At 36.6% G+C, this 23,735-nt stretch overlaps 1 protein-coding gene across 1 annotated transcript in view; it reads left to right on the forward strand.

Moving 5' to 3' along the window:
- Positions 1-13,099: 13,099 nt before the first annotated feature.
- Positions 13,100-23,735, forward strand: part of wsb1 (WD repeat and SOCS box containing 1) — a 30,309-nt gene continuing 19,673 nt past the window's right edge. The window contains exons 1-2 of the mRNA XM_075474173.1: positions 13,100-13,496; positions 17,996-18,164. Coding sequence (XP_075330288.1) covers positions 13,457-13,496; positions 17,996-18,164 — 209 coding nt within the window. The 5' untranslated portion in view covers positions 13,100-13,456. The remainder of the gene's footprint in view (positions 13,497-17,995; positions 18,165-23,735) is intronic.

Here is a 23,735-nt window from a genome sequence, read left to right on the forward strand (position 1 = left end):
TGTCTTGTCTTGTTTTGTCAGTCATATCTTTTCAGTCATGTTTTGTCATAGTCATGTCTTGTTATGTCATAGTCATGCCATGTCTTGTTTTGTCATAGTCATGTCTTGTCATAGTCATAGTCATGCCATGTCTTGTTTTTTCATAGTCATGTCTTGTTTTGTCATAGTCATGCCATAGTCATTTCATAGTCATGTCATGTCTTGTTTTGTCATAGTCATAGGCATGTCTTGTTTTTTCATAGTCATATCTTGTCAGTCATGTCATGTCATAGTCATGTCTTGTTTTGTCATAGTCATATCTTGTTAGTCATGTTTTGTCATATTCATGTCTTGTTTTGTCATAATCATGTCTTGTTTTGTCATAGTCATGTCATGTCTTGTTTTGTTTTGTCATAGTCACAGTCAGGTCTTGTTTTTTCATAATCATGTCTTGTTTTGTCATAGTCATGTCATGTCTTTTTTTGTCATAGTCATGTAATGTCTTGTTTTGTCATAATCATGTCTTGTTTTGTCATAGTCATGTCTTGTTTTGTCATAATCATGTCTTGTTTTGTCATAGTCATGTCATGTCTTTTTTTGTCATAGTCATGTAATGTCTTGTTTTGTCATAATCATGTCTTGTTTTGTCATAGTCATGTCTTCTTTTGTCATAATCATGTCTTGTTTTGTCATAGTCATGTCATGTCTTTTTTTGTCATAGTCATGTAATGTCTTGTTTTGTCATAATCATGTCTTCTTTTGTCATAATCATGTCTTGTTTTGTCATAGTCATGTCATGTCTTGTTTTGTCATAGTCATATAATGTCTTGTTTTGTCATAGTCATGTCTTGTTATGTCATAGTCATGTCTTGTTATGTCATAGTCATGCCATGTCTTTTTTTGTCATAGTCACATCTTGTCAATCATGTTTTGTCATAGTTATGTCTTGTTTTGTCATAGTCATGTCTTGATAGTCATGTTTTGTCATATTCATGTCTTGTTTTGTCATAGTCATGTCTTGATAGTCATGTTTTGTCATATTCATGTCTTGTTTTGTCATAGTCATGTCATGTCTTGTCTTGTTTTGTCAGTCATATCTTTTCAGTCATGTTTTGTCATAGTCATGTCTTGTTATGTCATAGTCATGCCATGTCTTGTTTTGTCATAGTCATGTCTTGTCATAGTCATAGTCATGCCATGTCTTGTTTTTTCATAGTCGTGTCTTGTTTTGTCATAGTAATGCCATAGTCATTTCATAGTCATGTCATGTCTTGTTTTGTCATAGTCATAGGCATGTCTTGTTTTTTCATAGTCATATCTTGTCAGTCATGTCATGTCATAGTCATGTCTTGTTTTGTCATGGTCATATCTTGTCAGTCATGTTTTGTCATAGTCATGTCTTGTTTTGTCATAGTCATATCTTGTTAGTCATGTTTTGTCATATTCATGTCTTGTTTTGTCATAATCATGTCTTGTTTTGTTTTGTCATAGTCACAGTCAGGTCTTGTTTTTTCATAATCATGTCTTGTTTTGTCATAGTCATGTCATGTCATTTCTTGTTTTGTTTTGTCATAGTCATAGTCATGTCTTGTTTTGTCATAGTCATGTCATGTCTTTTTTTGTCATAGTCATGTAATGTCTTGTTTTGTCATAATCATGTCTTGTTTTGTCATGTCATAGTCATGTCTTGTTTTGTCATAGTCATATCTTGTCAGTCATGTTTTGTCATAGTCATGTCTTGTTTTGTCATAGTCATATCTTGTTAGTCATGTTTTGTCATAATCATGTCTTTTTTTGTCATAGTCATGTCATGTCATGTCCTGTTTTGTCATAGTCATAGTCAGGTCTTGTTTTTTCATAATCATGTCTTGTTTTGTCATAGTCATGTTATGTCATGTCTTGTTTTGTCATAGTCATAGTCAGGTCTTGTTTTGTCATAATCATGTCTTGTTTTGTCATAATCATGTCTTGTTTTGTCATAGTCATGTCATGTCTTGTTTTGTCATAGTCATGTAATGTCTTGTTTTGTCATAGTCATGTCTTGTTATGTCATAGTCATGCCATGTCTTGTTTTGTCATAGTCATGTCATGTCATGTCTTGTTTTGTCATAGTCATGCCATAGTCATTTCATAGTCATGTCATGTCTTGTTTTGTCATAGTCATAGGCATGTCTTGTTTTTTCACAGTCATGTCTTGTTTTGTCATAGTCATGCCATGTCTTGTTTTGTCATAGTCATGTCATGTCATGTCATGTCTTTTTTTTGTCATATTCATGTCTTGTCATAGTCATAGTCATGCCATGTCTTGTTTTTTCATAGTCATGTCTTGTTTTGTCATAGTCATGTCATAGTCATTTCATAGTCATGTCATGTCTTGTTTTGTCATAGTCATAGGCATGTCTTGTTTTTTCACAGTCATGTCTTGTTTTGTCATAGTCATGTCATGTCTTGTCATAGTCATGTCATGTCTTTTTTTTGTCATATTCATGTCTTGTTTTGTCATAGTCATGTCTTGTCATAGTCATGTCATGTCTTGTTTTGTCATAGTCATGTAATGTCATGTCTTGTCAGAGTCATGTCATGTCTTGTTATGTCATAGTCATGCCATGTCTTGTTTTGTCATAGTCATGTCATGTCATGTCTTGTTTTGTCATAGTCATGTCTTGTTTTGTCATAGTCATATCTTGTCAATCATGTTTTGTCATAGTTATGTCTTGTTTTGTCATAGTCATGTCTTGATAGTCATGTTTTGTCATATTCATGTCTTGTTTTGTCATAGTCATGTCTTGATAGTCATGTTTTGTCATATTCATGTCTTGTTTTGTCATAGTCATGTCATGTCTTGTCTTGTTTTGTCAGTCATATCTTGTCAGTCATGTTTTGTCATAGTCATGTCTTGTTATGTCATAGTCATGCCATGTCTTGTTTTGTCATAGTCATGTCATGTCATGTCTTGTTTTGTCATAGTCATGTCTTGTTTTGTCATAGTCATATCTTGTCAATCATGTTTTGTCATAGTTATGTCTTGTTTTGTCATAGTCATGTCTTGATAGTCATGTTTTGTCATATTCATGTCTTGTTTTGTCATAGTCATGTCTTGATAGTCATGTTTTGTCATATTCATGTCTTGTTTTGTCATAGTCATGTCATGTCTTGTCTTGTTTTGTCAGTCATATCTTGTCAGTCATGTTTTGTCATAGTCATGTCTTGTTATGTCATAGTCATGCCATGTCTTGTTTTGTCATAGTCATGTCTTGTCATAGTCATAGTCATGCCATGTCTTGTTTTTTCATAGTCATGTCTTGTTTTGTCATAGTCATGTCATAGTCATTTCATAGTCATGTCATGTCTTGTTTTGTCATAGTCATAGGCATGTCTTGTTTTTTCACAGTCATGTCTTGTTTTGTCATAGTCATGCCATGTCTTGTTTTGTCATAGTCATGTCATAGTCATGCCATGTCTTGGTTTGTCATAGTCATGTCATAGTCATGTCTTGTCATAGTCATGTCTTGTTTTGTCATAGTCATAGTCATGTCATAGTCATGCCATGTCTTGTTTTGTCATAGTCATGTCATGTCTTGTCATAGTCATGTCTTGTCTTGTTATAGTCATGTCTTGTCATTGTCCTATCTTGTCAGTAATGTTTTCTCATAGTCATGCCATGTCTTGTCATAGTCATGTCATGTCTTGTTTTGTTATAGTCATATCATGTCAGTCATGTTTTGTCATAGTCTAGTCATGTCTTGTCATAGTCATAGTCATGTCTTGTTATGTCATAATCATGCCATGTCTTGTCATAGTCATGTCATGTCTTGTTTTGTCATAGTCATGTCATGTCATAGTCATGTCTTGTTTTGTCATTGTCATGTAATGTCTTGTTTTGTTTTGTCATAGTCATGTCTTGTTTTGTCATAGTCATGTCATAGTCATGTCTTGTCATAGTCATGTCATAGTCATGTCTTGTTTTGTCATAGTCATGTCTTGTTTTGTCATTGTCATGTCATGTCATAGTCATGTCTTGTTTTGTCATTTTCATAGTCATAGTCATGTCTTGTTTTGTCATAGTCATATCTTGTCAGTCATGTCATAGTCATGTCTTGTTTTGTCATTGTCATAGTCATAGTCATAGTCATGTCTTGTTTTGTCATAGTCATATCTTGTCAGTCATGTCATGTCATAGTCATGTCTTGTTTTGTCATAGTCATGTCTTGTTTTTTCATAGTCATATCTTGTTAGTCTTGTTTTGTTATAGTCATGTCTTGTTATGTCATAGTCATGCCATGTCTTTTTTTGTCATAGTCATGTCATGTCATGTCTTGTTTTGTCATAGTCACATCTTGTCAATCATGTTTTGTCATAGTTATGTCTTGTTTTGTCATAGTCATGTCTTGATAGTCATGTTTTGTCATATTCATGTCTTGTTTTGTCATAGTCATGTCTTGATAGTCATGTTTTGTCATATTCATGTCTTGTTTTGTCATAGTCATGTCATGTCTTGTCTTGTTTTGTCAGTCATATCTTTTCAGTCATGTTTTGTCATAGTCATGTCTTGTTATGTCATAGTCATGCCATGTCTTGTTTTGTCATAGTCATGTCTTGTCATAGTCATAGTCATGCCATGTCTTGTTTTTTCATAGTCGTGTCTTGTTTTGTCATAGTAATGCCATAGTCATTTCATAGTCATGTCATGTCTTGTTTTGTCATAGTCATAGGCATGTCTTGTTTTTTCATAGTCATATCTTGTCAGTCATGTCATGTCATAGTCATGTCTTGTTTTGTCATAGTCATATCTTGTTAGTCATGTTTTGTCATATTCATGTCTTGTTTTGTCATAATCATGTCTTGTTTTGTTTTGTCATAGTCACAGTCAGGTCTTGTTTTTTCATAATCATGTCTTGTTTTGTCATAGTCATGTCATGTCATTTCTTGTTTTGTTTTGTCATAGTCATAGTCATGTCTTGTTTTGTCATAGTCATGTCATGTCTTTTTTTGTCATAGTCATGTAATGTCTTGTTTTGTCATAATCATGTCTTGATTTGTCATGTCATAGTCATGTCTTGTTTTGTCATAGTCATATCTTGTCAGTCATGTTTTGTCATAGTCATGTCTTGTTTTGTCATAGTCATATCTTGTTAGTCATGTTTTGTCATAATCATGTCTTTTTTTGTCATAGTCATGTCATGTCATGTCCTGTTTTGTCATAGTCATAGTCAGGTCTTGTTTTTTCATAATCATGTCTTGTTTTGTCATAGTCATGTTATGTCATGTCTTGTTTTGTCATAGTCATAGTCAGGTCTTGTTTTGTCATAATCATGTCTTGTTTTGTCATAATCATGTCTTGTTTTGTCATAGTCATGTAATGTCTTGTTTTGTCATAGTCATGTCTTGTTATGTCATAGTCATGCCATGTCTTGTTTTGTCATAGTCATGTCATGTCATGTCTTGTTTTGTCATAGTCATGTCTTGTTTTGTCATAGTCACATCTTGTCAATCATGTTTTGTCATAGTTATGTCTTGTCTTGTCATAGTCATGTCTTGATAGTCATGTTTTGTCATATTCATGTCTTGTTTTGTCATAGTCATGTCATGTCTTGTCTTGTTTTGTCAGTCATATCTTTTCAGTCATGTTTTGTCATAGTCATGTCTTGTTATGTCATAGTCATGCCATGTCTTTTTTTGTCATAGTCATGTCTTGTCATAGTCATAGTCATGCCATGTCTTGTTTTTTCATAGTCATGTCTTGTTTTGTCATAGTCATGCCATAGTCATTTCATAGTCATGTCATGTCTTGTTTTGTCATAGTCATAGGCATGTCTTGTTTTTTCACAGTCATGTCTTGTTTTGTCATAGTCATGCCATGTCTTGTTTTGTCATAGTCATGTCATGTCATGTCTTTTTTTTGTCATATTCATGTCTTGTCATAGTCATAGTCATGCCATGTCTTGTTTTTTCATAGTCATGTCTTGTTTTGTCATAGTCATGTCATAGTCATTTCATAGTCATGTCATGTCTTGTTTTGTCATAGTCATAGGCATGTCTTGTTTTTTCACAGTCATGTCTTGTTTTGTCATAGTCATGTCATGTCTTGTCATAGTCATGTCATGTCTTTTTTTTGTCATATTCATGTCTTGTTTTGTCATAGTCATGTCTTGTCATAGTCATGTCATGTCTTGTCAGAGTCATGTCATGTCTTGTTATGTCATAGTCATGCCATGTCTTGTTTTGTCATAGTCATGTCATGTCATGTCTTGTTTTGTCATAGTCATGTCTTGTTTTGTCATAGTCATATCTTGTCAATCATGTTTTGTCATAGTTATGTCTTGTTTTGTCATAGTCATGTCTTGATAGTCATGTTTTGTCATATTCATGTCTTGTTTTGTCATAGTCATGTCATGTCTTGTCTTGTTTTGTCAGTCATATCTTGTCAGTCATGTTTTGTCATAGTCATGTCTTGTTATGTCATAGTCATGCCATGTCTTGTTTTGTCATAGTCATGTCATGTCATGTCTTGTTTTGTCATAGTCATGTCTTGTTTTGTCATAGTCATATCTTGTCAATCATGTTTTGTCATAGTTATGTCTTGTTTTGTCATAGTCATGTCTTGATAGTCATGTTTTGTCATATTCATGTCTTGTTTTGTCATAGTCATGTCTTGATAGTCATGTTTTGTCATATTCATGTCTTGTTTTGTCATAGTCATGTCATGTCTTGTCTTGTTTTGTCAGTCATATCTTGTCAGTCATGTTTTGTCATAGTCATGTCTTGTTATGTCATAGTCATGCCATGTCTTGTTTTGTCATAGTCATGTCTTGTCATAGTCATAGTCATGCCATGTCTTGTTTTTTCATAGTCATGTCTTGTTTTGTCATAGTCATGTCATAGTCATTTCATAGTCATGTCATGTCTTGTTTTGTCATAGTCATAGGCATGTCTTGTTTTTTCACAGTCATGTCTTGTTTTGTCATAGTCATGCCATGTCTTGTTTTGTCATAGTCATGTCATAGTCATGCCATGTCTTGGTTTGTCATAGTCATGTCATAGTCATGTCTTGTCATAGTCATGTCTTGTTTTGTCATAGTCATAGTCATGTCATAGTCATGCCATGTCTTGTTTTGTCATAGTCATGTCATGTCTTGTCATAGTCATGTCTTGTCTTGTTATAGTCATGTCTTGTCATTGTCCTATCTTGTCAGTAATGTTTTCTCATAGTCATGCCATGTCTTGTCATAGTCATGTCATGTCTTGTTTTGTTATAGTCATATCATGTCAGTCATATTTTGTCATAGTCTAGTCATGTCTTGTCATAGTCATAGTCATGTCTTGTTATGTCATAATCATGCCATGTCTTGTCATAGTCATGTCATGTCTTGTTTTGTCATAGTCATGTCATGTCATAGTCATGTCTTGTTTTGTCATTGTCATGTAATGTCTTGTTTTGTTTTGTCATAGTCATGTCATGTCATAGTCATGTCTTGTTTTGTCATAGTCATGTCATAGTCATGTCTTGTCATAGTCATGTCATGTCATGTCATAGTCATGTCTTGTTTTGTCATAGTCATGTCATAGTCATGTCTTGTTTTGTCATTGTCATGTCATGTCATAGTCATGTCTTGTTTTGTCATTTTCATAGTCATAGTCATGTCTTGTTTTGTCATAGTCATATCTTGTCAGTCATGTCATAGTCATGTCTTGTTTTGTCATTGTCATAGTCATAGTCATAGTCATGTCTTGTTTTGTCATAGTCATATCTTGTCAGTCATGTCATGTCATAGTCATGTCTTGTTTTGTCATAGTCATGTCTTGTTTTTTCATAGTCATATCTTGTTAGTCTTGTTTTGTCATAGTCATGTCTTGTTTTGTCATAGTCATGTCTTGTTATGTCATAGTCATGCCATGTCTTGTCATAGTCATGTCTTGTTTTGTCATAGTCATATCATGTCAGTCATATTTTGTCATAGTCTAGTCATGTCTTGTTTTGTCATAGTCATAGTCATGTCTTGTTATGTCATAGTCATGCCATGTCTTGTCATAGTCATAGTCATAGTCATAGTCATGTCATGTCTTGTTTTGTCATCGTCATGTCTTGTTATAGTCATGTCATGTCATAGTCATGTCTTGTTTTGTCAGTCATTTCATGTCTTGTTTTGTCAGTCATTTCATGTCTTGTTTTGTCATAGTCATGTCATAGTCATGTCTTGTCATAGTCATGTCATAGTCATGTCATAGTCATTTCATAGTCATGTCTTGTTTTGTCATAGTCATGCCATGTCTTGTTTTGTCAGTCATATCTTGTCAGTCATGTTTTGTTATGTCAGTCATGCCATGTCTTGTTTTGTCAGTCATTTCATGTCTTGTTTTGTCAGTCATTTCATGTCTTGTTTTGTCATAGTCATGTCATAGTCATGTCTTGTCATAGTCATGTCATAGTCATGTCATAGTCATTTCATAGTCATGTCTTGTTTTGTCATAGTCATGCCATGTCTTGTTTTGTCAGTCATATCTTGTCAGTCATGTTTTGTTATGTCAGTCATGCCATGTCTTGTGTTGTCATAGTCATGCCATGTCTTGTTTTGTCAGACATATCTTGTCAGTCATGTTTTGTCATGTCAGTCATGCCATGTCTTGTGTTGTCATAGTCATGCCATGTCTTGTTTTGTCAGACATATCTTGTCAGTCATTAAATTTTATTTATTTATATAGCACTTTTCGCAGAAAAGGATTCACAAAGTGCTTCATAGTCATGCCATGTCTTGTGTTGTCATAGTCATGCCATGTCTTGTTTAGTCATAGTCATGTCATGTCTTGTTTTGTCATAGTCATGTCTTGTTTTGTCATGTCATGTCATTTCATGTCATGTCTTGTCATAGTCATGTCATGTCTTTTTTTTGTCATATTCATGTCTTGTTTTGTCATAGTCATGTCTTGTTTTGTCATGTCATGTCATGTCATGTCACGTCATGTCTTGTCATAGTCATGTCATATCTTGTTTTGACATAGTCATGTCATGTCTTGTTTTGTCATAGTCATATCATGTCAGTCATGTTTTGTCATAGTCTAGTCATGTCTTGTTTTGTCATAGTCATATCATGTCAGTCATATTTTGTCATAGTCTAGTCATGTCTTGTTTTGTCATAGTCATGTCATGTCATAGTCATGTCTTGTTTTGTCATAGTCATTTCATGTCTTGTTTTATCATAGTCATGTCATGTCATAGTCATGTCTTGTCATAGTCATGTCTTGTCATAGTCATGTCTTGTCATGTCATAGTCATGTCATAGTCATGTCATAGTCATGCCATGTCTTGTTTTGTCAGTCATATCTTGTCAGTCATGTTTTGTTATGTCAGTCATGCCATGGCTTGTGTTGTCATAGTCATGCCATGTCAGTCATATTTTGTCATAGTCTAGTCTTGTCTTGTTTTGTCATAGTCATATCATGTCAGTCATATTTTGTCATAGTCTAGTCATGTCTTGTTTTGTCATAGTCATGTCATGTCATAGTCATGTCTTGTTTTGTCATAGTCATTTCATGTCTTGTTTTATCATAGTCATGTCATGTCATAGTCATGTCTTGTCATGTCATAGTCATGTCATAGTCATGTCATAGTCATGTCATAGTCATGTCATAGTCATGCCGTGTCTTGTTTTGTCAGTTTTAACTTGTCAGTCATGTTTTGTTATGTCAGTAATTAAAGTTTATTTATTTATATAGCACTTTTCGCAGAAAAGGATTCACAAAGTGCTTCATAGTCATGCCATGTCTTGTTTTGTCATGTCATGTCATGTCATGTCATGTCTTGTCATAGTCATGTCTTGTTTTGTCATATTCATGTCATGTCATGTCTTGTCAGTCATGTCTTGTTATGTCAGTCATGCCATGTCTTGTTTTGTCATAGTCATGTCTTGTTTTGTCATGTCATGTCATGTCATGTCATGTCATGTCATGTCATGTCATGTCATGTCATGTCTTGTTTTGTCATGTCATGTCATGTCATGTCATAGTCATAGTCATGTCTTGTTTTGTCATGTCATGTCATATCATGTCAGTCATGTCTTGTCATAGTCATATCATGTCTTGTTTTGTCATGGTCATGTCTTGTTTTGTCATGTCATGTCATGTCATGTCATGTCTTGTTTTGTCATAGTCATATCATGTCAGTCATGTCTTGTCATAGTCATGTCATGTCTTGTTTTGTCATAGTCATATCATGTCAGTCATGTCTTGTCATAGTCATGTCATGTCTTGTTTTGTCATAGTCATGTCATGTCATGTCATGTCATGTCATGTCATGTCATGTCATGTCATTGTCATGTCTTGTCATAGTCATATCATATCTGACCAAGACAGATATAGATCCAGCGTGCAACCGTTGTAAAATGACCCCGTCCTCATATTTACACACGTTTTGGAGCTGTTCCAAACTGTCGACCTATTGGACTTCGGTGTTTAAAACACTTTCTGAGGTTCTGGAGGTATATGTAGCCCCCTGCCCAATCAAAGCACTTTTTGGAAAACCGTCCGTTGTTCACGGTTTGAACAATTCCCAGTGTGACTTTCTGGCTTTCTGTACCTTGCTCGCCCGTCGCCTAATCCTTCTAAAAATGGAAGGATGCCATCCCTCCATCCCACACACTTAGGATCAGAAGTACTTTATATCATGTGAAATTGGAAAAAAAATAAAACACACACTTAGAGGTTCAGCTGGTAAATTCAATCAGATTTGGCAATCTTCACTGAGACATGTGGAAGAGGAATCAGAGCTGCATGAAGCAAGTTAACTAGGACAACCACTGATTTAATTGTGTTTAGATGACAACCCACTTAAATACTATTCTGTATGTACTGTATCTCTCTGTTTTTTGCTTGCTTGTTTGTTTGTTTTTTTTCTGTAACATTCTCTCCTTTTTATATTAATATGTCTTCCTTTACAACATGCTTGACGTACATTGTCTTAGATTTTATTCATCTATTTATAATTTTTTTATGGTGATTTATCTATGTATTTTTAAAAAAAATTGTATTTTTTCATTCTTTTTTTTTTTTCACTTCATGGGGAAGGGATTCTGTTCTGAGTGTTCCTGTGTGTCTGTGTTCTATTGTGAAAAGGCTTAATACACAAAGTTTAAAAAAAAAAAATGTAATGGATTTAGGGACCTAACTGAAAGCTTGGTAACGGAGGCTAACGTCAGGTGATTAACGTGATAATTTCATTAAAGTCCGTTAACTTTTTATTGTCAGGTGACATTATGTAAAGTTATTTTGATTGTTAGGTGTTAAGACATTACCATTAGATTACAGTATTTTGTGCTCCATCCCGCTAAGACCTGTTCAAACTGACTGACAGCGCTGTGATGTTTGGAACTATTGAGGCTTACACGTGACAGCCCTAGCGGCGACATCAGAGTGTGTCGCAATTCTTTATAACTCTATAGCTCTGACACAGACTTACATAGACTTAAATGACTTACAAATAAGCCGCATTCTGACAGAGAAGTTCTAAGAACGCAGTTCTAAGAACGGTCCACCTCGAATTTCGTTCTATGAACTGCCCTTCCCAAGGGGAACTGTTTCATTTTGCATTCGCACATGAGTCAGGGACCTATACTGATGCGACACAACCGTCTGCGACAGTAACATGTTACTTTAGCACCAGACTCAAAAACAAGACAAAACAAAACCCGCGAAAAGTAAGGAGAGAAGAAAACAACACCACCAAGAAGCTAATATGGAGAGTGAGGAGGGCACCGTGTTCATGGTCTGCATGATGGTGATATTAATCATGGACGATCACATCGGGCGTCTAACATGGAGGCTGGAAGAGCTCACAGAGAGAGTCAGGAGACGAAGAATCGATACTTCAGGCGATACTTCTTCGTTTCATGAAGGAAGGAAGGAAAGCGCCGCAGACAAAGGAGACAACGTGTAAGATTAATTTATGAAACACGTGTCAGATTAGGGACCACAAGAAGCGGAAATCTGACAAGGGGCGTGGCTACCAAACACCTCCGTCAGATGTGTTCCTATAGAACCCAGAACAGACCCAGCCTCTGAGAAGGAGCTGAAATGGTTATAGGAACTGAGGGAGATGGTCCCGAGTTCCTGTATGTGCGAATGCACGAAAAAACGGCCTCATTCCTGAAAAGGTTATAGGAACTGCAAAAGGTTCCTACAGTGGGAATGCGGCTATTGAGAAATAGAGGAGATAACACCAACATTCCTCCTTGTTCACCTTAATCTATACATTCCATTCTGCATTGGACTTTAAATCCTGTTTTGTTGTACTATAAATTTATTAGTAAGTTTTGTGGATACTGCTGGAACTTGTGAATTTCACTTTGAATGGGAGATTTGACTGAAGAAAAGTTTTGGTGCAATCTGTTGGTTTCTGTAGCTAGGTAATTGTTTTTGAATTGGCTCTAAATAAATGAATCGGATTATTTTGAAATTAATTAATTGAATTTCATTGGATTATGATTACAATAAATTGAAAATTATTTAAGTGCCTTGAGATGACATTTGTTGTAATTTGGCGCTATATAAATAAAAGTGAGTTGAAATTTAATTGAATTGAAGTGAAGTATCTATCTATCTATCTCAATTCTGTTAGTCACAATGTTTTGATGGTCACATTGTGACAAAGAGCACAAATGTGTTTACATTTTGATGTATAAATTATATTTGAAGATTAACAACTGGGATTAAATAAGCTAAATAAAGCTTGTTTTTAAAAGTTAAAAGTATGTCACATGACGTGTGATGTCACTTTAACCATCCTCATTAACCGCTTACAAATTCTGGCAAGAGCAAGAAATTACTTAAAACGTAGCCTGTGATTTTACAAAAACATCTCATTTAGTATCAATTGTTTTTTTTAAATCAAAACTGAATATCTTAAAAGGAATCAAAGTTAAAAAATGCCCAAAATCCCGATAGGGATTTCCAGCAAAAGCTGAACATATAACTAAATGGACAAAAACGTACAGGAAAAAGATATAATAACGAAAGAGGAAAAAGAGACATGTAAAAAAAAAAACTGTATGACTACTGACTCGGCATTCACACAACAACGAGAGTACAGGGAGGTTGCACGAGCTTCACCATAGCAACTTTGCTGACGTAAAATGAAAACCCTCCTGCGATCAGCCCTGTGACTTCAAGGAGGTTAGCACAATCTGCAGAGCATCTTACCGTCGCATTTGGGGGTTACCACTCAGACATTACGATCTTTATACATTTTTAATCTCGTAACGTAATAATACGCTCACACATCAGTTGCACATTTTAGGGCAAGTTGAATTCTGTTGAGCAAGAGGACTATTTAATCGAAGACGACTGTATGTTTCCGCCAGAGACGCTACGTGGAGGGATTTAACTAACTTCTGTAGAGATTTGACCTGAAGCTGTCTAGTCCCTCAACAGTCGATTCTTTTTTAGACTCTGTGCTCTGCTTTTTCCATCAGTCTGTGCCCTTATTTAGATGGCAAGCTTCCCAGATTCGGTAAATGAAAATGATTTAGGTAAGTACTTGCATTTTTTTTTTTTAGCTAAAGCTAATTTTACGAAGCACGTTTGATGCGAATTCTAAGTCGTTTCCGGATAATCAATTGTCTCGGTGTCAATAAGATGGATTTTCAGAGCCACTGGTAGTGCAAACCCTTGATTTATGCTGGTCAAAAGTAGCGATAAAGCTGCTGTTTACTGAATCCAATATCGGTCGAACATTTGGTGTGTTGTTTGTTTGGTGTGGTCTGTAGCCTACGGAAGAGTTACAGCTGGTGTCGAAATTTGGAGCGTTATTAGCCTCCGCTATGCTTTCTTGGTCGACACCCCCCCCCCCCCACAAGTGTGTGATTGTGTTAGTCCACACTGACATACGTGCAAGCTAAATCTTAATTCTTTATACTGTACAATCATTTTAATTTATTGCATAATGGCGAACGTGAAGCTACGTTAAACCGTGTTGCATGCTGGGACGGGAGTGCCGTCCTGTTAGGAATGCTCTCTGCAACGACTTCCTACTCCCACTGTTGCCTGTTCTTTTTTTTGTTTGTTTTTGTATTTCTTTTTTTTTTCTTGTCAAACTAAAGTAAAAGCAGAGACGGCGATAGGAAAAGAAAAGGTGGAACTTGCCGAGATGAATTTAATTGTATTATGCCGAAATCTGACCTAGTTTTGACCAATGTATTTAAATAAACGAAATGTAATACTTCCAAATACATACAGTGTGTTTATTATGTAGCCCTATAAAATAGATTTGATAAGTTAGTTTATTGATAATAAACGTGTTTTAATCTTGAAACTTTTTTTGCTTTTGTTTTCTTGCAGTGTTTTTTTTTTCTTTTTTTTTGGTGATGAGGAATAGATGTGGAATAAGATATGATTTTATATGCTGATCCTACAGTTTGTGTATAGAAAAATCAATCTGAGTATAGAGCCATTGATGTTGAATATGAAAATGCACAGATCAGTTTTAGTTTCACTGATTTAAAGTGACTTCAAAATCGGTATAAGTTAGTTTATTGTTAATTTTATTTTTCAGTCGCATCACCATAAATGTCTTCTGTGTGGGATACTTAAATAACCCCATGTGTACCCATATGCCTGATTTCCGCTTGAGTCTGTGTTTGTATGAGAGTTAGTTGGAAGTTCATTAATTCCTGAAAGAGTAGCCTAGTTTCATTGTATGTTTGGGTTAGTCTTTTCAGATGGTTGAGAACTAAGTGCATTAGTTAGAAAGGGTCATTTTATCCAGAGAATAGGGTTGTCACAAGACTAGAATTTCAGTTCATATATTAAAATTGTCGTAAATCAGTAGTTATGAAAAGGATTAAAAAACATTTTAACCACAGAAGCCCAAAAATATATCCCTTAATATTAACCTCATGTAGAGTATAAGAACATTGGGCCTCATGCAACAACCGTTCGTACGCACAGATTTGTTCTTAAGTCGTGTTTACGAGTGATTTAAGAGAATTTTCACATTCACCAATTTTTTTCGGATTTTGAGTTTTCTTTCAGGTACGTACACAATTTACGAGTGATCCAGACCTGTCATAGGAGTTTTGTAAAATAGTCAGCTGTTTTACCAAAATTGGGAGCCACAGCAGAATTATCATCACCTTTTTTTCAACCCAATATCACAAGTAGTGATGCTCCGATCAGCATTTTTTGGACCATCACCAAAATCATGATCTGCCCGATTGCCGATCATGGAAGGAATCTGACATTTCCATGCCTTTCATCTAGCAGAGAGTGCACCATTTATAGAAATTAAACCACCAGAGGTAGCTGGGGACATGTAGAACATGAATCTGGTGGAGTTTGCAGAAAACAATTGTTTTTTTATTTTCTATTAATATTTTAATCTGCCCATATACACCATTCATTGGGTATGATTTCAGCATCAGATTATTAAACAATGATGCAGTGGAATGACTTGAAAATCACCACAGAGGTAGCTGGGGACATGTAGAACAAGAATCTGGTGGAGTTGGCAGAGAACATTTTGATTTGGTTCTAAATGAAGTTTTCAAATCTGACTATGCAGAAATGAGTTTGATTCTGAATATGCTTCAATAATTTTGTTCTATCATTTTGTTTTAATCATTAAAAAGAATGTAGTAAAAAAACAACCAAGTAATGACAGGTGTATGTATTCCAACAAATGAAAAATCAACTTCGATATAGATTTCTGAGTTTACGGGGTGCACTTGAATGCACCATAAATCCACTCACACGCTTTACCGTACAACGCGATGTAAACGGGCACTAGATTTTCAAGTGTAGCTAGCGCGACCGTGCCTCTCCGAAGCGCAGATGGCTTGACCGCAGTAAGTTTCACATCTTTCTGACACACTTTGAAGAAATTCCAGACAGGAGAGGTCATGTTGTCGAGATGCACTGTAGAGGTTTTGCCTGTTCGGTTCTGTACACACGTCATGTACCACATTAGAAAGTGGTCGCTAGTAATTTAAGTTAAAAAAAAAAAAAAAAAGCTAGTAATTTACGTCACGTGATCGGTTTTTTGATCGGCATATTTTTCCGATCGCCGATCAGGCTATTTTTGGGCATTATCGGCCGATCATGATTGGCAGCCGATCGATCGGAGCATCACTAATCACAAGTGAAATAAACATGAGAATTACTTTGTGATGAAATATCTGTTGTTGGCGTAACGCCTGGAACAATGCAAACAGAAAGTCAAGTAGCAGCTTTGTCATGATGGATGTGCAAATTCTCAGGGTGTGGTACCCAAGACTTTCTTTGCTGTGGCGAACACACAAATTCCAATGCTCAATTGACTGTTCAAGAACCACATTCAAGACAATGGGCCTCATGCAACAACCGTTCGTACGCACAGATTTGTTCTTAAATCGTGCGTACGAGTGATTTAAGAGAATTTGCGCATTCACCAATCTTTTCATATTTTACGTTTTCTTTCAGGTACGAACAGAATTTACAGACCTTGTTGTAGAAGTTTCGTAAAATAGTCCGCTGTTATTCCAATCAAGTTTGCTTGATTAATGGACTGTATATTTAATTACTTTGAAGCAAACATAAATAAATATATACATTATACCCCAAAATGATACTGACATTATTCTGTTTGACTTAAATTATGCAATAATTGAAGGTTAATTTGACTCTGTATATAACAAGCTCAATGGGAAGTGTAACCAGCGGCTGAGTTGCTACTTTTGGATCCCTTAGCGCATGTGTGTTCCGAGACCGTGTAGATATCCTTGCAGAGACAGACGAATGGCTGACATCGGGATTTGGATTGCCAAGGACTGTGCTGCTGCAAATATGCAGCTTGCTGCCACAACTCCAGAGAGAAACACGCCGATCAAACCCAATTCCACCACACGTCCAGGTCATCATCATCCTTGGATTTTTGGCCACTGGAACCTTTCAGAGGGAGATTGGAGACAGATCGGGGGTGTCCCAGTCCTCTGTGAGTCGTGCGCTCCCCTTGGTCATCAAAGCTCTCATCAGTTTATCACCCATGGTACATTACATTCCCATACACCGCTGTCCAACAAGTACAGATTAAGAGGGACTTTCATGCCTTGGCTGGACTGCCATACATAATCAGAACACGGGACACATATACGCATCAAAGCACCCGTGCTGTTGTGGAGCGCACTGAGCTGAAGGCCAGGTGGGTGTGTCTCGATACAGCGGGGGGCAAACTGCTCTATAGCCCAGAGAAGGCATGCCAGATTTGGACAATATTGCCATGAACGAGGGTCTCACACAACCTGAACCAGCCCAGGCAGACCAGAAGGTGTGGTGCCAGAAGACCCCACTCATGGACCACCCCATCAAAGTGCCATCATGATGAGGCAACAACTGATTGCACGGCTTTAGTTGCAGTCATCGAGCGCCTGGCCATGGCGAGACGTTTTTATTGTTTTTTTTTTGTTGTTGTTGTTTTTAAGCCATTTTCATATCAAACCATTTCTTCTTTATTTCGGTGACATTACGAACTACAGGTGACACGGAATTAACAGCACTCGTAATTGCTTCCCATTTCTTCGCTTTAGCAGGTCCCGTAATTCCACTGCTGACACTGTGAAAAATGACAGATTTTCCTTTCTGGATCTCTGAAAGCAGAACTTCAATCTCGGAGCCCGTAAAGTTGTTATTTTTGCGCCTTGATGACATTCTCATGACTCAACACTTAACACTTCCTGGCACAGGAGAGAGGAAGCATATTATTTTGGGTGTGGAGTATGCAAATTTAATATCCTCGTGTACGTGCACTTAAATACGCACGGGTGGCATTCATCATTTACGCAGGTCATTAAGAGCGTTTTGTTGAATCTGATGTGGCGTGTTCGAACGAGACCATACGAAAAAAATTGAGAATTTTAGAATAAAAATACGAAAATATTCTTGCATGAGGCCCATTGTTAAGTTATTTATATATGTGTACATATACACACTGTTATGATAATGATTTCAAAACTGTATGTATAAAACTTCTTTTAAAGCAAACTTGTTGTTTTCCCAGGTAAGGCTAAGTTCATTGGTGAACTCCTTGTACCTGTTGCACCTTTTGACCAGAAGTCTGGCCGGGAGGCTTGGACATTAGCCTTTGCACCCAATGGTTCCTACTTCGCTTGGTCTCAGGGGCATTGCATTGTCAGGCTCATTCCATGGACAAAATGCCTGAAGAGCTTGTAAGTATAATCTATAATGCATAAGCTATTACCAATATTTTGAAGTAGCTGCCATCATTGGCTACATTTACATGCACAACAGTACTTCAATATTAAAGGGGAAACCTGGACCTTATTTCTGGCATTAAATACGTTCGTCTACTCACCGATAACAGATTGGTGATATTTAGATCACTCGAGATCTGCGTATATCCATATAATGGGAGAGAACGGGGCATAGACAATACAGCCTCTAAATACGGCATTAACTGTCTTTATTTCACCAATACTTTAAGACCAATGAATGAATGAACGCGTACTTTTGCACAGTTAGTTCAGAGCTGCCGTGTTATTGGGGGGCTTATCGGGGGCTTTCTACACATACTCATTGACGCGCAGCACAGCTCATTCACTCCATCGTACTCAAAGTCGTCGTCCACGTCATCAAAATCTGATAAATATCCTGCCATGTTGCACAAAACTATCAGTAGCAACTCCGTTTGAAGTTAGCCGACCATCGCAGAGCACGGAGTGAATGAGCTGTGCTGCAGCGGCGCACAGACACACTAAGGTCTTATTTGGGCAAGCAATAAATGGTGGAGTTGTGTGGCGTATGCTCATCTCGCCCATTATATAGACATGTACACACCTTTATCAGAATTGGATCTTTCACATTATGTTGTGACACACAGTTCTGTTTATTATAAGCTCTTTTTTTCCTTGTCTTTTGAGGAACACAGTTGTCTTTGTTTTGGGCTTGTTTTTATATTTCAGGATGCTTGTTTCTGTCACATGATTTGTCATGATTAAAAAGTAAATGTTCTTTTGGGGAGAGGGTAAAGAAGAACCTGCTCCATGTTTTGAATTATATGAATGAAATGGAGGCTTTTGATAGTTGCAAATGTTGTAATAGTTTCAGCTATAGTATAGTAATGTATATAGGTGCCTGATTTTTATTTATTTATTTTTTTAATGGGATAGCAAACTTGGTAAGATACACTGGACTAAAAGCATAAAGATACGGTAATATCCAATGCGGTGATATGCCCGTATCCGTCACATATACGGGAAAATCCACATCGCATACCTGATGGATTCTGTTTTCAGATATCCCTGTATACGGACAGCAGCAGATCCTGAAAAATCCCAAAATCTGGATACCCATCTGCGACGTATCCAGAAAATATGTGTGTATTTGATTCCCCACAGTTCCTAATTTAGACCTCTCGCATACTCGCCACATCTTTGGCGTATCATGTTCACAGATTCACGAGCATACGTGACCATACAGGAGAGGCCAAATTGAACACTGCAAAGTAAACCTACAACTGCCATCTCCGATATACAATATAGGCAACTACAAGAAGACACAACGTTGCAATGCAGAATGGAGAAGGAATCTATAAATTATTCAGTTGGGTAAAAAAAAAAAAAAAACATTTGTTAAAGTCAGGTAATTTTTAGTTAAGTTTTTATCATCCAACATAATTCTAATGTAGTTATACTGTTTTAAGGTGTTTAGACTCAAACCAGCAATTCCAATTAACTCTTATGTATTGTTTTGCACATATTTGCTTTTACCAAGCATTTAATCTTAATCAATTAGAAAATTACTCCTAAAGTCATATTAACTACAGAGTTCATTCAATGCACTGGACAGCTATCAGAGTGATCTTTCACTCAGCTGGGTCCAATAGAGCTAACGGTTTTGTTAACATTATTGGGCCAGATACTAATGTGTAGGTGATATTTTGATATTGTGCAAGATGGATAGTGCAAAAACACTTTGATTTATTGGGGGTCTTTTTTTAAATCAAGTTATATTTTAGTAGCTAGTGTCTTCTGTTTTGTATGAATACTAGGAACTCTTTAAATGATTTTTAAATTCAGAATATCTGAAGCTTAAATTTGAGGTGATGAGTATTAGACTTGAATGCTCAGAAAAGAGATGTACAATTTCATTATTTATTTTTTTTACCCAGTATTTCATAAAATCTAAAACTTTTATAGGCTGTTTTTACGCATTATGCATGATATAATCTGATCAGTTGAGTACATCATATAGCAGTTGACAGAACTTCAAGGAGTTTATTTAACTTCAAAATCTTGCCAGGCTTGAAACAATCTGAGTGATAAGTCAAGTCAGTGTCAAGATATATGGCTTGTAACATCAGGTGAAGGCCACACCCATTGTCAAAAACGCAAGCTTTTGATCACTTTTAATCACACATGATGACGGTACTAACCAAATTTGTGAGCCATATGATAAAATGTGTAGGAGGGTTTGTTACACACAACCAAAATCGACAATTTCCTGTTGGATTTAGACTTGGGCTCCACCAAAATTTCTTATGGGGCTTCACATGTTCTACCCATGTGCCAAATTTAATAGATTTCTTCATAGAATTTTTTTTTTAGTTTTGGGGCAGCAACAATGGGTGGCAATGTTGGGCCAATTTGTTCTGTCTGTCCAAAATATACTATAGAAATGATTGTATTCCCTTTAGTTCGTGAAATTTCATGACCACATTTATTCCATCAAAAAAGGGTATTAATATGCCATTATTTTCTGATTCTTCCTTATTTAATTTACAGGAAGAATCAGAAAAATTATTAAGGCTGTAAGTTCAGGCCCAGGCTAGTTCGGGACACATCTCAAAGGACGCAGAGATGGTTTCCTCCAAGCACCCTTCAGATGATGCAGTGACTGTGGGTGGATACCAATATGCCAAAGTGTTCAGGCTGGTTTTCAATCATGCAAAATATCAGTGTGTAGGGCAATGCATTACGAAGAAACAGCAATTTCCTGATTGAAGGCAAATTACATTTGACTGGAAGCCTCTGGAATAATGACAACGTGTCGAGGAAGGTGTCTCCCCAATGTTAATTCATGCGAAGACCGAGGTGGAAATACATGTGGAGGTTTAACTTTGGTTTTGTCCAATGTACCGACTTCCTATTTAAGACGTGGTGTATGAGTGTGTGTGGCATGTGTTAGAAGCGCTTTGAGTGGTCAGCTAGACTAGAAAAGCGCTATAGAAGTACATTCCTGTTGCCAGTGGGTGGGGGTTTGACTTACACACAATATTTTCATGTGGATCTTTGCAGAGGAGTATTGTTGTCATTTGTGTCACATTTTGTGCAGATTGTATTATGTGGCAGATATAACAACTTCCTATTTAACATAAATTAATAACATTCAAATTTAAGGGGCTGCCAACCTCTGTAAGAGGTTGATATGTAACATCTGTAAAACACCAAAATGGAATTTTTGACCCAAAAGATCTGGTGTGTTCTATGTGTCTTGGGGCTACGCCAATAGGTGGCGTAGTGCATTTCCTTGGGTACGTCTGTCAAATTTCCTGGCATTTTGAGCATGTTCAGACTGAAAAAATCTGTTTTCATTTGGCCAAAGAACAAGAAGCGGAATAAGACTAAACACTACGGATAAAATAGGCCTTCGCAGCACCTTCAGTGCTCAGGCATAACAAAGAAACACCAGGGTTTCAGTGGGCCTTTGCACCGCTTTCTGTGCTCTGACCTTGTAATAAACACTAGGCTTTCAACAGGTCTTCACATTGGCTTCAGTCAGTGGTTGCGCTAGACTTTTTCACTGTCCATCATTTTGATGGACAGGGTCGTAAAAATTCCGTCATTGTCCATTATTATCCGTCATTTTATTTTAAATGGTAATATACAGACTTTTAAATGGTAGGCTAATATACAGGCTATATCCTAATGCTTATAATAACTCGTGTTTTATTGACTTATTTTCATTTAAAAAATAATTCACAGAACAAGTGTGTATTATCTAATATTTTCTTTATTTATGCATTTCTTCAGAGATTGACGTTCGGTCACTTGTGAACTCGTTTTTTTTCGCTGCTAAAAACATTGCGGCTGTTGGGCATATGAACATGTTATTTTATAACGTAGTCGAACGAAGAAAATTGTAGTGAAAATACGAACAGTCCACTTAGAATGGTTGCAGTGGTAATCTGGAATTGACCTGTTGTAGCTCAAACCTTCCTTCTGGCCCGCATTGATTTGAATAGGGAGCTCGCTTGTGTGTAATCGAACGCATCAATTAAGACTGCTGCAGAGGCGATTGTCATTAAATTTTGCGTCCTTGCCTCCGACAGACGACTTCTCATTGAGGTTTTAATTTTATTCTGAAGGCTGAACCCACGCTCAGCTGCGACGCTGGAGACTGGAATGACCAGCGCCACTTCAACCAAAGCTCTGAAGTCGGGAAACATGTCTCCCAATGAAACGATGAGAAGCCGGCAAGAGCCTCTGAACGTGATGACAGCTAATCAATCGCTAATAAATTGCTAATTAATATGCACGAGCTCGCAACCACCAGGTCGGGTGTGAGGTTACCGGTAGGCTACTTTTATGATTCATCATCTGTCAAAGTTACAGACGAGCGGCTATCAGAACACCCTCGCGCAGCTGGCTACAATGTATCGGCCCACTGAACACCAAAGCTGCGGCTCAGATTGAAAGTTGGTGACGGCAATGAAACTTATGTAGAGTAAGAAAAATGTCATAACTTGCCTATGATTTCAATTGTGTGTTTTATTGTCATTTTTTTATTATTGGTAATGGTAATGGTCAAATCTGTCAAAATGACGGACGGCCTTCAAATTTTTCCGTCATAGCTGGAAAAAATCCGTCAATGACGGACAATTGTCGGTTAACGCGAACTCTGGCTTCAGTGCTCAGACCTAATAAACAGTTACATTTTAACAGACCTCAGCCTTTGGTGCTCGGGCCTAAAAATAGATGTTTACATTTCAATAGGACTTTACACCACCTTCAGTGCTCAGACCTAATGAACACTACAAATACAATAGACCTTCGCACCACCATCATTTCTTGGGCTTAATGATGAGGTAAGTTACTTGAGCAGTCAAAGACTAGTATAAAATGAGTTTAGGCAAGTTTGCCACAACAAAGCTATTGTTAGCCCGATTCTTTCATTGGAAGCCTAAGAACAAGCTGGAGAAGTCTTAAGTTAAACAAAGTATTTATTAGGGGTGGGCGGAAAAATCGATTCATGTACATATTGCGATTATTTTTTTTTAATTAATTTTTTTTTTTTTAATGGGATGATTTTAAAAATCGATTTTTCTCCCCTGAATCGATTATATTATGTCATATCCGTGTCCAGAAAAACTTCATCAATTCATTACATTAAGTTATGTTAAAACCAGCCCAAATTTGTGCTGTGTGGACATTTTAATTCATTTTGTAACTGTAAACTTTTAAAAAAAACTCTTTTTGTCTCAGTTGAAATAAATGTCAGCTGCTGGACTGACTGACACAGACTGATGTGCATCGTTTATGGGAACGACATTCATTCTAGAAGTGTATGATTCAACTTGTTTGTTTTTTAAGGAGGAAGAAAATTGCAATTACTGGTTATATCGAATCGTAATACTTGTAGAATCGCAATTATCAAGAATCGTGATACAATCGAATCGTGACCAGAGCATATCGTCCCACCCCTAGTATTTATTAGTGGTGACATATAAAGTATGGCAGCGCTAGACGCGCAGGAAATCCGCCAGCCCGAGCCCCGATATC

The sequence above is a fragment of the Odontesthes bonariensis genome, chromosome 9 (assembly GCF_027942865.1).
Source record: "Odontesthes bonariensis isolate fOdoBon6 chromosome 9, fOdoBon6.hap1, whole genome shotgun sequence".
In the NCBI taxonomy this organism is placed as follows: domain Eukaryota; kingdom Metazoa; phylum Chordata; class Actinopteri; order Atheriniformes; family Atherinopsidae; genus Odontesthes; species Odontesthes bonariensis.